General features: G+C 49.3%; 8 protein-coding genes across 8 annotated transcripts; 3 read left to right on the forward strand and 5 right to left on the reverse strand.

Moving 5' to 3' along the window:
• Positions 1 to 257: 257 nt before the first annotated feature.
• On the reverse strand, positions 258 to 1,306 carry GT037_010825 (uncharacterized protein; the record flags this gene model as incomplete). Its single annotated transcript, XM_038935872.1, has 3 exons — positions 258 to 511; positions 565 to 1,150; positions 1,202 to 1,306. The coding sequence occupies 3 exons, from the start codon at positions 1,304 to 1,306 to the stop codon at positions 258 to 260; spliced, it is 945 nt and encodes a 314-aa protein (XP_038781426.1).
• A 639-nt stretch (positions 1,307 to 1,945) lies between these two features.
• Positions 1,946 to 2,857, forward strand: GT037_010826 (uncharacterized protein; the record flags this gene model as incomplete). The annotated part of the gene is made up of 1 exon (XM_038935873.1): positions 1,946 to 2,857. One exon carries the CDS (start codon positions 1,946 to 1,948, stop codon positions 2,855 to 2,857), a length of 912 nt encoding a protein of 303 aa, XP_038781427.1.
• Positions 2,858 to 3,638: 781 nt separating this feature from the next.
• Positions 3,639 to 4,452, reverse strand: GT037_010827 (uncharacterized protein; the record flags this gene model as incomplete). Its single annotated transcript, XM_038935874.1, has 2 exons — positions 3,639 to 4,109; positions 4,183 to 4,452. The coding sequence occupies 2 exons, from the start codon at positions 4,450 to 4,452 to the stop codon at positions 3,639 to 3,641; spliced, it is 741 nt and encodes a 246-aa protein (XP_038781428.1).
• Positions 4,453 to 5,690: 1,238 nt separating this feature from the next.
• On the reverse strand, positions 5,691 to 6,161 carry GT037_010828 (uncharacterized protein; the record flags this gene model as incomplete). The annotated part of the gene is made up of 2 exons (XM_038935875.1): positions 5,691 to 5,964; positions 6,037 to 6,161. The coding sequence occupies 2 exons, from the start codon at positions 6,159 to 6,161 to the stop codon at positions 5,691 to 5,693; spliced, it is 399 nt and encodes a 132-aa protein (XP_038781429.1).
• Positions 6,162 to 6,877: 716 nt separating this feature from the next.
• GT037_010829 (uncharacterized protein) lies at positions 6,878 to 8,103 on the forward strand (the record flags this gene model as incomplete). Its single annotated transcript, XM_038935876.1, has 2 exons — positions 6,878 to 7,057; positions 7,138 to 8,103. Coding segments are annotated over 2 exons (1,146 nt in total), but the record flags the coding sequence as incomplete, so codon positions are not given.
• Positions 8,104 to 8,176: 73 nt separating this feature from the next.
• On the reverse strand, positions 8,177 to 10,066 carry GT037_010830 (uncharacterized protein; the record flags this gene model as incomplete). The annotated part of the gene is made up of 1 exon (XM_038935877.1): positions 8,177 to 10,066. One exon carries the CDS (start codon positions 10,064 to 10,066, stop codon positions 8,177 to 8,179), a length of 1,890 nt encoding a protein of 629 aa, XP_038781431.1.
• A 296-nt stretch (positions 10,067 to 10,362) lies between these two features.
• On the reverse strand, positions 10,363 to 11,944 carry GT037_010831 (uncharacterized protein; the record flags this gene model as incomplete). The annotated part of the gene is made up of 3 exons (XM_038935878.1): positions 10,363 to 10,866; positions 10,979 to 11,564; positions 11,631 to 11,944. 3 exons carry the CDS (start codon positions 11,942 to 11,944, stop codon positions 10,363 to 10,365), a joined length of 1,404 nt encoding a protein of 467 aa, XP_038781432.1.
• A 1,337-nt stretch (positions 11,945 to 13,281) lies between these two features.
• On the forward strand, positions 13,282 to 14,241 carry GT037_010832 (uncharacterized protein; the record flags this gene model as incomplete). The annotated part of the gene is made up of 1 exon (XM_038935879.1): positions 13,282 to 14,241. The coding sequence occupies one exon, from the start codon at positions 13,282 to 13,284 to the stop codon at positions 14,239 to 14,241; it is 960 nt and encodes a 319-aa protein (XP_038781433.1).
• Between the last annotated feature and the right edge of the window lie 153 nt (positions 14,242 to 14,394).

Consider the following 14,394-nt stretch of genomic DNA (forward strand, 5'->3'; position numbering starts at 1 on the left):
TCGTATTACAGGGTAGCTCAGATAAGATGATTTTCCTCAAATCCTACCTACACATCCTCATATCCGATCCTCTAACAGTCGTCATCAAGTGAGCGGATATCACCGTCTAGGAGGGAAGAGCCCCGTTAGATACGACATTGGATTCTACTAGGATCGGAGTAGTTCTCTCAGTAGGTAGACAGGCAAGTTTCGCTAAGTATTCGATAGCTCGCTGCTGAGCAGGCGAGCTGTAAATGATACTCGCAAGAGCAAGCAAGCTAACAGGCCTGAGATCCCCATATTTGCTGCATCCATGTCTTGACCTTAATAGGTTTGACACTGGGATATTCCTCGTTTCTCAGTCCATCGGCCTTTACGTCCATCATACCTTTGACCACCATGAGACCAAATTCAGCTGTTACCTCGCGAAGTCCCTCACCAAAATCGTAGGACCCTTCCGGCTGATCGAGTACCACAACATCCTTCTTTTCAAGGTTCACCACCGGTTCAAACGAGACTTCGAACTTCTTTCCTGAGATGGTGTGTCAGCGTAGTCAAGTACGTAGTGAACTAAAATGATTTTACCTGTGATGTTCTCCGCCATTTCTACCATGTCGTTAAATGAAAGCCTGTCACCTGCGAAAGCGCTCATTTCAGGCCATGGTCTGCCATCATCGAGTAGTTCAGCAATGTACTTGGCTATATCATGCGAATGTAACACGGTGAAAGGGTCCATTCCGTCTCCAGGTATCCTTGCTTGTCGATGCTCAAAATCAACTACCCACGTCATTGGGGGCAGATTAGTCTTAGCGCGCGAAGGGTTCCAGGTATCTAGTATCCAGCCAAATACGAAACGGGTGAATTGGAGCTGTGAGTTGCGCAACATATTGGCTGCATCAATTCGCATTTGAGCCGCGTCGTGAAAGTCGCGGAGTCCGGGACGTAGGTAGTTGAAAGCGAACTCGCTCGGAGCAAAGCGTTTGACCGACTTTGACTCTATCGCCGCTTGAATTAGTTTCAACTGAGCCTCTCCTACTTCTTCTGTGAATAGCGATAGTGTGGAGATGATCGTCTCGATTCTAAGGTCTCGAAGGGTAGCCGCGGTAGACGTAACGTCATTATAGTCGACTGCGAAGACAGGAACGGATTCCAAGCCTTTCAATGAATTGGACTTTCTTTTGTTTAGCGCGATGAAAACAATGTAATAGCGAATTTGATCTACCTTTCGACTCAAAACGACCACATCCTGTTTACCTTGTCGGACTAGCTCTTCGACTATGGTCCGACCGACACCACCGGTTCCACCCGCAATAGCGACTCTGGACATTATTGCAAAAATCCCTTTTGTATGTCTTGAATGGCTTCGAAGCGCAATGCAGACATGAAGGCTTACGATTTTATAACCTCCAGTTTGCCTGAGCCTTGAATACTCTGTCGATACACGTGGGTCCAATGACGTAGTACGTGATCGATGGAACGGAAGGATTCTCGACCGACCTTAGCAGACACGTATTGGTCTCATAGGTCGATACAGCCAGTTTGTTATGACAGTCGTTTTCCGATTCAGAACAGGGATCAACGCCAATCTTGAAGCTTGGCAAAGTCCGAAGCGCACGGCTCTACGCTTAGTGTTGCCATCTGCGGTTAGACGTACTGAATGCGCCCCAAAAAATGGCCGCCCACGACAATCGTGCTGTTAACGTCATGCCACACGTAGGAAGTCCGATGATATCTAACGTTTTCAAGCCGAGAAAGCGGGAGAAGTGATCCCTATGCAGGGCCACAGTGCACGTCTTACACACTCTTGCCGTCGAGATCGGGAGAGACTTCCAACGCATCACGTCTTGATGACGTGAGTGAGATTTGTACAAATGTGTTCTTGCGAGTATAAAACAATGCCAACAATGCTTGATGACCAGTCATATGTGAGAGCTTTGTTGGATTGTTCCACCACATTCCCCAAACGATGGCTTTTGAACAAAAATTCCGCACGGCTCCATATCGCCAGCTTTTGAGAAGCATTACGTTGAAGTCAGGGGAACAGCTTACACTAGCCTACCTTGACAGCGGAAGCCCAGATTCTGGGAACATCAAAGGAACGATTTTGTTGATACATGGTTTCCCCGAGACTTCGTATCGATTTCGAAAAGTCATCTCGCCTCTTCACGAAGCCGGATACCGAGTCATTGCGCCGGACTACCGCGGTGCAGGATCCTCATCGAGACCTCTGACGGGATACACCAAATATCAAATGGCCGAAGACCTTCACACTCTTCTCCAGGACATCGGCATCCAGGACAAAGTCAACGTTGTCGGCCACGATATTGGGGGTATGATTGCTTACGCCTATGCTTCACGATACGGCGATGATGTATCAGCTGTCATCTGGGGTGAATGCCCGCTCCCAGGTACTTCAAGCTATGAGGAGGTCAAAGGGAAGCCATTCATGTTCCACTTGTTGTTCCACCAGATCCGGGATTTACCTGAAGCGCTCATCGCAGGCAAAGAGCGGGAATACATCACCTTTTTCTACAACATGGAGATTTACAACACTGCTGGTATCACAAAGGAAGACGTCGACTTCTACACTCTTGCATTTCGACAGCCCGGAGCGATAAGAGCGGGAATCGAAGTCTATCGTTGCTTTGAGGCCGATGCTAAGGACAACAGAGGACAGCTGGCGAGTGAGAAGATTAAAGTACCATCGATGGTGATGATGGGTGCACAGAGTGAAATGGTACACCTAGCCGACCCTAGGGCAGCCGAGACGTGCGAAAGCCCCACGGTATCATTGGTGAGGGAGAGTGGGCATTGGATTGCTGAAGAAAATCCCGACGGATTTGTGGAGAGCGTCATTCGGTTCCTTGAGAGATCTTAGATGAGCTACAGGCCGGCTTGCAATGCCCTATGAAGCACTCAGTACATCCATGTTTCGAAACTATCTGCTTCGCATTTCCTATGGTTGCTGAGATCGACAAGACATTTCGAGTGGCTTGAAGGATTGAACTCTGAAGCACAACGTGATGAGAATAGTAGTGATAGCACCATGACAGTCCAATGCCTGAGTAAATCCAAAGTTTCCGTGGACAAAGAGGATATTTGTAGCTAATTTGTCATGGTTTGACTCAAATGACGATTGACTGAATATGAGACACTTCTCAGGGCTTGGGAAAGGGGATATAAATGCTTGTGATGCCTTTCGATGCGATCGAGCTCGACCAGAATCTTGTCAAGTATCTGTGCGTCTTCGATAGAACGTGGATCATCGGAAGTCGCAAGGATGCGACGAGTCAATTCGCCGATTGAGAAATAGCAGCGATATAGGCCGAAGAGTACGGAAACACTTGGCAGAATGGGAAATGCGGTGAGGAAGTCGCTAACCAGGGCTAGAAGGCGCCGTGACACGTCTACCATCAACTGCGAGCGGATTATGCTTTCCTCGGAGTGACATATCGGTTGCGGGAAATCCGATGACCAGCCTGTGGGTTGCGATGGGAAGCTGATGCTTCTCAACTTGTAAAGCATCATTATGATACTGCTGTAACCGTCAAGGCACACTTCGCACAGCCTCCACCAGGTACCTGGCTGACGAAAAGTATCATCCAACAATTGTCGCTGCAAAGTAAGGAATCAATGATTAGCTTGTCGCCTGAACCTCGCTATGCTGAAAGTTCGCTTACAATCGGCCACCCGTCATATGTCTGGAGGAGATCAAGGCAGAGTCTTTCCGTAGTGTCAATGATCATCTCAGGGTTGTCCGTCCTCATAATCTGGAAGTGCTCCATCAGTGTCAAAGTCAGTCGCGATCGGATAAGGAAGACAATGGCCAAGGGGTTCGGCACACCATGCGTGGACCCTATGGTGTTCGTATCATCAAGGCGGGGGAGATTTACGTGCCAATCAGATGGATCCCCGCCAATGCCGGGTAATTTGTTGAATAGTAGCCGGTAAACCAGGTTCTTACTAACAAGATCCCAGATATCCCTGCGCTCATTGTCTGTAACACCTGGGCGATCGCATGAGTGGTCTAAGTCTGTTGCGTGCAATTGAATCTTTTTCGCATAATTTGAGGATAGTTCAATCATCTGCCACGCCAGGGCGAAGTCGAAATGCTCGCTGGCTGTGAGAGCCTGTCAAAAGAAGGTATTTACCAGAGATTAGGCAGCTGGCCGTGGTGGTCAAACCATGTATGTTAGCACTTACCAAAAGCATCCCAGCTGCAGAGTCCGTTCTAGTGCCAGTGGCTTCACGCTGCCAGGCAGGTATTGCGCGCAATGCGCCGACATAGACAAGAGTGGGCCAGTCAAGCTCGCGACTTTCGTCTTGGAAGGCGTAGTGGTTAGGCATACAGGCTCCAAAGTGAAGGATAGAGAAGTACAGAATGTGATTGACATGTTGGATAGTGACATCTGGCATGTCAATCAAATCAGGGCAAAGCTTGATGAGATCTGTGTTTGTGAAGCCGAAAAACATATCTACTGGCCGATCCTGGAAGAAAGCTACTTGTGATCGGCATTTTATCTTGATCGCAGATGCAAGGCAGACACAGACATACTCTTCATCCACGCCTTTGTAAGGTTACGAGGCAAGCAGAGTGGTTCTTCATGTGATAGTCGCGTGATGGCCTGAATTCGAAGCGCCTGAACATGGTCTACGGCCTGTCCAAGAACTCTTGCAGCATCCGCTCGCAAGCTTGTGGACAGATTGGCATGGCATGCATGGTGCACCCCATGAATTGGCCAGTCGGAAAAGCCAGGTGAGGTATTGGGCAATCGGCGCGCTTCCTTCCGCGGTCTTGCAGGGTACACCACACCGCAATCAGTTTGTGCGAATCGTTTACCTGCAACATATTGACACTGAGTCGAACATTGATCAAATTGCGAACTGAATATTTCCATAGGTCTTCGCAAGCCATAGAAAAAGGTAGCTTGTTGTGTTTCTGTAGCATGTCCGGATCTCTGCAGAGGGCTGCTATGAGGCTGCTGCACAACCGATCGAAGCGTCGAACGCTTCGCACGTTGTGGATACAGGCATGTGATGCTGCGTTCGATGCATCTGCTGCAACAAGGTTCTTTTCGATTGCAGCGAAGCTGGACTGCTGTCAACGATGTTGCAAAGCTGGCGCGCCGTTTCATGACGCAACGCACCTTTCGCTTCCGACATTCAACGCACTGCGCAATGCACATCCATTGGTCAGCGATAGAATCGTTCTACATCGAATTTGTCCTTCTAGTCGCAGAGGGATTCATGCTTACCGACAATGGGTTCAGATCAGAGCCGTGGTTGCCGTTCATGTCCATGTCCACCGGGGGATAAGGATACCGCCGACCACCGTGCGTGACGTCCGACTGGCTCGGTACTGTTGAGACGTACAAACGACATGTAGATCTACGAGAGTAACGCCCCGGCAGTCACCTATCGCGGAGCTGAGAACCGTGGAAGCTGGATCAATGCGATCAAGAAGTAACCTTGTGTGACGATGACGACAAGGGGGACGATGAAAACTCCGCGGACTTTGCCAAGAAGCTTAGGAGATATTAGCTAGTCCCAATCAGCATTCGGTACTGCTGCTATACGATGTGTTGTATGCAGCATTCGGCCAGATACGACCAGACTTTAACCATCTGGGCTTCTGTAACCTTGTTCCATGTTTCGTTTCATTCGCTGTTCTCAGCAAACTTTTCGCATTCGACACGGTGTCCAGCATCCCATCATAGAGGCGGTATATCCCTCCTTGTAGCCGCCTGATCAAGAAACTTTTTGAACGGTTCGATGTTCAAAGGGTTCCCGGTATAGATGCTGTTGGGCGTAGGCTTGTTCTCAAGCTTCATATCATCTTCGGAGCGCATGCGAAATGCATCGATGAGTAGCCGATAGACATCTTTTTCTGGACGGTCGTGCAGATACTTGCCATGATCCAGTCGCGTGAACGGATCTGGCACGTGCTGCTCAAGGGACTTCATGCGAGGTGCTGAGTAGTTGGTGCTATGGGTTGTGTTTGGCGGGAATTCGGCGTTAGCATTGGCTTGTTGTGCGCAAATCTTCTTGTGTGTCTACCAATCGGCCTTCTGGCAATCACGGCCACAACAATCTGTTGCCTTGCATTTGGAGCATTGCTGGAGGCTTGCCAGGCCACAATCAGCGGCTATCTTCTTGCAGTTGGCACATGATATGGGCGCCATGTTGCTTATGATGATGTATCTTCCTATATCTGGAGACAAACAACATGATAAATGCGGAACAGATTTCAGGCAAAATCAGAAGTGAGCAAACCATAGAACCTACGAGCAAGCCGCGCTCTTAAGCCGTGTCGGAAAGCGAGAAATCGCGATCAGCATCTTGTATTGACCCTGGTCGCGATACACGCTAAAGAGAAGTGGGGGCGAAGGTCATCGCCGCCTCACGTCTGCGCCGCGAGTTCACGTGCCTTGCAACAGTCAACTCACCATCCGTGAGACTAGCGGTATGCATATCGAAATACCATATCCATCTTCTCCATATAAATTAGAGCAGTCGAATCACGACAAAGTGATCGCAGCTTCGAATTGAGCAACACGGCCACAACACGCGCCTTCTCAACTCTGCCTGCCAGTCCCCATCAATGATGATGATGTCATCTCACATACATTGAGCATTCCAACCAAGTATCGGAACTGCATTCTGCACCGAATGAATACCATGCATATCGCGGCATGTGTGGGGTTAGACGATAGAATCCAGGATGCGGGGAAGCTACACGCGTCTACAGCCCTTGTCCCCGCTTTGGGGCGCGGATTACGGTTGACAACGATTCTCATTGCAGGCCTAATGTTCTGACAGGGTACATATAAGAGATGCTCTACGTTTGTCCTGTTGACATACGCATACGTCTTTCTCTGCGCATGCTGAACCAGACAGTTATTTCTCAAGCTATTCACCTAACATCATCAATACTGCTAATAACGACATCATGCAAAATCCATCCGTAGTGTTGTACGGACCAAAGACCGCGAAGATTCAAGACACCGCGATACCGGAGTTGGTTGACGCTCACGATGTGATAGTCCGCATCAACTACGTTGGGGTTTGCGGAAGCGATGTAAGACTATCACCACCACTCTCATCCACGATAACACTTCCCATCATGTAGCCATCCCATTTAACTGACCAAACACTCAGGTTCACTTCTGGCACCACGGCGGCATCGGCAAAATGATCAACCCTTCTACCGGCATCGTGATGGGACACGAAGCCTCAGGCACCATTCACTCCGTCGGCTCATCCGTCAAAAGCGTCAAACCCGGTGATCGCGTAGCCATCGAACCAGGCATGCCTTGTCGCATATGCAAAGCGTGCAAATCTGGAGTCTACAACATGTGTCGCAGCATGCGCTTCGCTGCCGCACCTGGTCCGCCTGACACGCAAGGCACACTGTCCAAGTACTTTCGGAGCGCGGAGGACTTTGTGTACAAGATTCCTGATCGAATGGGTTTGGATGAAGCGGTCCTTGTCGAACCGCTCGCTGTCGCTGTGCATGCAGTCAAGCTGGCCGATGTGCGACCTGGCGAAACGGTCGTGGTGATGGGAAGTGGAACGATTGGACTGTTTTGCGCGGCGGTTGCGCGTCAATTCGGCGCGCATCGCATCATTATCGTCGATATCCTGGAGAAGAAGCTAGAGTTTGCAGCCGATTACCTCAAGTGCGAGACTTTCTGCTCATCGACCGAAGCAAGCCCAGAAGATAATGCCGAACAGCTACTTAGAACGTTCGATCTCGTGGAGTCTGGCATTGATACCACTGGCGGCCTCGTAGATACTGTTATCGAAGCCTCCGGTGCAACTTCCAGCATCGATATGGGTATAAATGTTGTGCAGCCAGGTGGCAAGTACGTTCAGACTGGTCTTGGAAAGCCGAAGATTGAATTTCCAATTGTGGCTATGAGTCAGAAGGAGCTCATGGTGAGAGGGTGCTTCCGATATGGTGCTGGAGACTACGAGCTTGCTGTGCGGTTTTTGGAGAAGGGCGTGATTGATGTAAAGCCTCTGATCAGTTCGATCACGCCATTTGAGAAGGCGACTGAGGCGTGGGAGAAGACGTCCAAGGGTGAGGGTATCAAGAATTTGATCCAAGGTGTTCAGGATTGATCGAATGCGAACATCTTTGAGTTCGATCTGCCACGTTTCTGTATGAACCATGACTCTGTTCATGTTTCTCGATCTACAACTGCTCTTTTCTCCAAACAGACTCTGCCCATGGCCGCAACGATCTCCATGCGCGGCACATGCACGGATATGAACCATGCATGACGCAGTCCAACTGGTCCTTCAAGCTATGACGAGCTTCAATGTCGTCCAAAACACTCTTGAAATGCCTTTTGCTAACTTCGGGCTCCGTGGAATATGCCTGTCTGGACCGAAATTCCATCGATGGTGAGGCCAGATCCACAAGGTTTGCATGACCGTCAATCCACACTTCTGGTAGTTCTGGGCCACTTTCTTCCCCTCGTGAATGACGATTGAGCATGCCCGTGAAAGACAGAAATATTTGCATCTTCAATTGCCCAATCGTAGTGCTATTAGTCTCATAGGACAGCTCCCGTCCGTTGGTGTATTCGAGCTGAATCACGAGGGGAACCTCATCTCTGCAGTTCTTGTGTCCAACCCCCTCGAGCCAACTGAGCAGAACACTTATATTGATACAGATGTCTGTTGGTTTGGTAGGGCGGACGAGTGGGACACGAATTAGGAGTGAAGTCCTGCCATTGTTCTGCTCTTTGCAATAGCGGTCGCTGACGCATTGGTGAATAATTTGGCTGATGAGGCATTCCTGAGGGCGTAAAAGATCTGGTAGGTGTGTCACTCTTTTATGATACAGATCCCGTGTCAATGGACCTCTTGCAATGAGTGAAAATCTCCTGAAAGGATCTGGATCGTTGTAGTCCATATCTGCCGATGCTGCCTCAAACTCAACAGTGACTGGTATGCATGCGGCAACTGCTTTCACAAAATCCTTCCGAAATCTGTTGGAAACATTGAAAACGGCTCGGTGACGACCTAGAGGATTCAAGCTATTCATGACAATTCGAAGCCTTGGTTCATTCGCGAACACATAGCGACAAATAATCTCCTTCGCTCGTATCGGAAGTTCCATGAACGACTTGGTCGTCTCGAGGGTATTCCAGACTATATTTCCGGATGCTTCGTCGATCCAGAAGCCGCGTGATATGGTCCGCGATCCTGTGTAAAACCATACGCAGCCAGAATTGCCGCCTTGAGATATCGTAAGGGATGATATGATTGACCTTGAGATTGGATAACATCGAAGATGCAATGTGTTGTCCTGGAGCAGAGCTTCAAGTGCTCTGTTCAACCGGGTTATGTATTTCGTGAGACCATGAGAATCGCGTACTGGATCGAATTCCGTTCTCCTACCAGTGTGAGCGAAACTGATGACGCATCGCATCGGAAGCACGTCCCAGATAACTCTTAGTAGCGGTAACCAATCTGGCATTGCTTCCGAGTCAGCATACGGGTATTCTGACATGTCTATGACTACCTTCTTCAATCGCCTGACTTGGGAGCCAAGTGACGCAAGCCATTTTGGAGTGTAAGATAATTGGTGGTAGTCGCGACGATTTCCGCTTTCACACGTCTTCCTTCCCCCCCCGGGGGCACGATCGCGCACCCGTGAGACGATGAATGTATTCTTAGAGTAGAAGACACTAGACGTCTCGTGGTACATCTGGCGACATGATTTCAATAGGCCAATCCCAAGCGATGCCTCATGTTGAAAGAGAAGTATATCCTCCTTTTCGGCATCTGATCTTGTCTCCCAACCCTTCAAGCTTTTGCTACAGGGCTTCTTCTTAGACTGGTGCATTTGCTCTTCCTCGTCGCTGTCGAATGCCTGCTCGGGAAATAAAAGATGGCCATCATTGTCGCACCCATACCGCCCTCGGTTGTAATAGAAGTCGGTATCGTGTATCAGAATTGGTTCAGGTCGAATGAAAATGTACTCGTTGATGCTGTTGCGAATGTCCGCTGGCAATGTCAGGAGCGAAGGCGCTGTCGGATCCAGCGGGGCCGAACAGACTTTCGGTATATCCATGGCGATGCAAGGATATACGTGATGTCAATGGAAGAGACAGGTGAATCATGAAGGAGTTGACTGTTGCCTAGAGTGGGGCACTGCAATCAAAAAATGCTGCTAATGATTGCGTCTGTGCGCGCTACACGAGCTATGTAGGCCTAACCGCTGTCTAGGTCGCTCCGACATTAAACCAACGCAATGAGTACGACAGAAACATATCGTATCCGAGCTTACTTGAGTATCCCATTCTAAATCGGAAATCTAGTGATAATGTACAAAGGCTGTAACGAAGCAGAAAACTTTGGGCTGTAAGTCTAGTACAACTTCCAAATTTGGCCCAGTTTGTGGGCCTGTAGCTGGACTAGAACAACAGTGGAGAGGAGTGTGAGTGCACCATAGGTCAGAATTGGAAACATTCTCTTTGGTGATACAGATGTCGTGGGCTTTTCGTCATCATACAATTCAGTATGTGGTCGATCTGGGACATTGACCATCTCAAGCCGCGCGGCCGGTCGAGCGGTCATACTGAACATGTCCAAAACCGACTCCGGGCTGGAACGAGGTATGACGAATTTAGCGAGTATCCTAGTGAAGAAGCTGTCTAATGATTGCAAGGTCTGCAGATCATGCGATGTTTTTAACAGAGAGGCGACTCGATTGTAACGGAGGGAAAATGTATGTTCGAGGGCTTCGCTGATATCGTGATCACTCCAAGGTCGGTCTTCTCCATCAGTTGGAGCTAGCTTGGAGAGCTGATTTGTTAGTACTGCAGCGTCTTCGATTGCGCTGTTTCCACCTTGGCCTCCAATAGGATTGAACTGTGATTTCGTTAGCAATCAACCAGTAACATGTAGATGCTGTTTGACATGCCTTGTGTGCAGCATCTCCGATCGTTATGATGCGACCGTAATGCCACTTGGAGAAAACGACTTCCGGTAGAGCCTGAAGTGTTGCCGTTGTCCGATTCGCATAGAGCTCACCGAATCGTAAGTCTTCGTTCAACATATCATTTGCATGTTCTGCGGCTAATGCATCCCTCTCGGCCTCTGTATAGCGCGGAATCTTGTCGATGCCGTATAACGCGCCCGGTAGTTTCTTGAAAAGAAACCAATAGATGCGATGATTTGGTCCGCTGGCAATGAGGTATGAGTAACCACGACCCATCACATTACATGAAGAGAATTTGGGAACCTTGCTGTTAGCTCTCGAGATACCGAATATGCAACAGTATTCGGTCGCTGTGTTCGTTCGATCAGACAGAGGGAAGTGATCTGGACGGGCTTGATCCGCCTCCCTCCACATCTCCTTTCTGACGGTGCTGTGGATGCCATCGGCGCCGACTAGGAGTTCACCGGTAAAGACGCTTCCATCTGTCGTTCGTACTCGAATGCCACCAGGAAATTGTTCGACATGTTGAACGCCCTGTCCGGTACGGACTGGTGATTTATCCTTGAGGTTGTCGTATAAGATCTGGATGAGCATCTGCCGATCGATAAAGACGGGCGCGTAAGCTATGCTATCCAAAGTCAGTATCTAAGGCGCTGCTGGCTTGCAATGTTTTATCGCACGACATCCGCCTTACCGATGCTGAATTTTCTGCGATGCTTTCTCGAGGCGTTGTATCGTTTTGCCAAGTTCATTCCTCATCTCCAACAACTCAAACCCATCCGCCCCTTCTACCAATTTACTAATCGCGTCAAAGCATCCCAGTTGGTCCAGGATGCGAAAACCATTTGGGAAGATACCGATGCTGGCTCCTAAATTAGGAGCAATATTGTTGTACTTCTCGAGAACCAGGTATTCGACACCAATCTTCTCAAGCATGTTTGCCAGGGCTAAGCCTGCAACGCTCCCACCTGCAATAAGAACTTTCGCGTGTTTTCCTGGCGATGACATGGTGAGGAAAGAATCGACAGTTATGGGTCAAATTATGGATAGTAGGATAGGAGAGCGGGTAACACAATGTAAGGACCATGAGCAGCGCAGCAAAGATCGAGCCTCTGTTATATACGCCGCAAAATACCACAGAACATATGCTTGAAGCTCGTCCGCGTACATAATGTTGTCGGGTTGGCGGCATCATCACGTATCTCAATTCTGCCAAGAAAAGAATGTCGTACAACAACATTCGCTGTGAACCCGGGTCTCCAACAACTACAAGCATAGCCCGTATTGACACGCGGCACGCGTTAAGGGGCGCAGGTGTAATCGGAGGCTCAAAACGCAGGGTAAGTCGCTTCGGTATGTCGGGGCACATCAGGTGCCGACCTGCCAAGCCAAAATGGCAAATGTCGTACGAATACAACCAAGGGGCTGATATGCTATTTTGTCGGACGAAATACCCTTACCATAACTACTTGAATGTTGTACGACGTGAAGTACGGACGTTTCAGTTGATGTCGTACAAGGAACATGCCAGCAATGGCCCTCGAAGGAGATCTTCACGCGGGGTCCGCGGAGCGCGGCCACAGCATTTGCAGACGAGCGACCAACAGGCGGAAAGGACAGCGCGGCAACCAGGACAACGCTGGCAACATACCAAAGCTCAGTAACAATCTCGTTTGCTTGGATAATTCATGTCGGCCGTGATAATTCCGACTTGTTGCAAGGAGACTAACGTTGTACATTCAGCGATCGATGTGACCTGAATCCTATCGGTCCCTCAGATGCATTGAGAAAGCATCAGGAGAAGCCTTGCAACTGGCTATCTACATGGGTGTTGCGCAGGAAGCAAGAAGCCACAGCAACTATTGCAACCATTGCAGAGCACTATGCAATGCGTTTCATAAACAAAACCGTACCTTACCAGCACACAACAGACAACTTGGTTGTTCAGACACATGAGAAACATACTGATCAGTCAACAGGACTCCACGGTCTCCATCTTCTGCTAACATTTAGCTCGAAGATTAGAGTTTTGTACGAACTCCTGGGCATTTGTGCATCTGCCCAAAGTGTTGAGAACTCGTCGTATACAGGAGCATTCGCGTCACACTTGCCAGCAATGAAGCCTATCAGCGGCTTGATTGGCTAACATGCGACGAGTAGGGACTTGCGCGCTTCCATGAAGCGCGTAATCTCACCGGTGCGCTCAAGTAGGCATCAAGTCAGCCGATCAGCTCAATCGTTAGCAAGACCAATGAGCATATCCTCTCATAAGATATAATGCCTCACAGGGAAAAGAACCCATACCTGCATCACTGCTGCACGAGCATTTGTTCTGAAACTTCAAGATGTCTATGACTACGAAACCCACTCTATCGAGAATCCTCATTTTCGGTGCTAGCGGCCACATTGGCAAACCACTCGCGACCTTCCTTACCCAGAGAGACCCGAATGTGAAGCTCCGACTCGTAACAAGCGCTCTCGAGAAGGTACAAGGCCTGCAAAAAGACTTCCCTCTCGCCGAGGTAGCCGTAGCCAACTTCTTCGATCTCCCCTCTCTGGAGCGCGCGACCTCCGACGTACAAGGAGTCTTTCTCATCACTCCCTCCGCAACGGACGAACAGCTTGCCATGGCCAACATCGTCACCGCCTTCAAGAAGTCCAACTCTGTGATCCACATCATCCGCCTCCTTGGCATGTTCCCCGAATTCAACAGGCATCGCATCCCAACCGCTCTTCAGGGCGGAAGGAGCCTACCAGTCCAACATCCTATCGCCAAAGCAATCCTGGACGAGAGTGGCCTACCGGTGACATATATCAACAGCGGTGCTTCCTTCATGGATAACTTTTTCCTGCAGATCAAGTCAGTACAGGCTGAGGGAAAGCTCATCTGGCCTGAGCATCGCGTTCCGTTCATTGATCCGAGGGATATCGCAGAGGTGGCAGGACAGTTATTGCTTTCGCATGATGCGAAGCATATTGGGCAATTTCATACCATGAATAATGGAGCGGACTGGTTGGAATTTCAGGAGATTGCTGTTATTCTCGGTGACGTATTGGGTGGCCATATTCCTTATGATGATAGTGAGGAGTCGTTTGTGCGCTTCTATGAGCCAATCTTAGGCCCGTTTGCTGTGAAGAGCATGTGGCATTTTTTTAAGTTCGAGCAAGCGAACGAAGTATGTTGGGCGCTTAACAACTTTGTTGAGAGGACGATTGGGAGGAAACCGAAGACTGTGAGGGAGTGGCTTGTTGAGCATCGCGAGGCTTTATCTGAAGGTCTGCGACTAGGACATGCTACTGCGTAGGAATCGGGTAAGGGTGGGAGGCGTTTCCCCCAACATATGGAAACCAATTCACACACAGACATCTATAACTTGAGGCCTGAAGGTTAAATTAGACTAGGTATGGTTGCTTGGGCAAACGTCGAACAATCGCTCGCTGGAAGCTATATATCCACT

Source organism: Alternaria burnsii (assembly GCF_013036055.1).
Source record: "Alternaria burnsii strain CBS107.38 chromosome Unknown 751, whole genome shotgun sequence".
Taxonomy (NCBI): domain Eukaryota; kingdom Fungi; phylum Ascomycota; class Dothideomycetes; order Pleosporales; family Pleosporaceae; genus Alternaria; species Alternaria burnsii.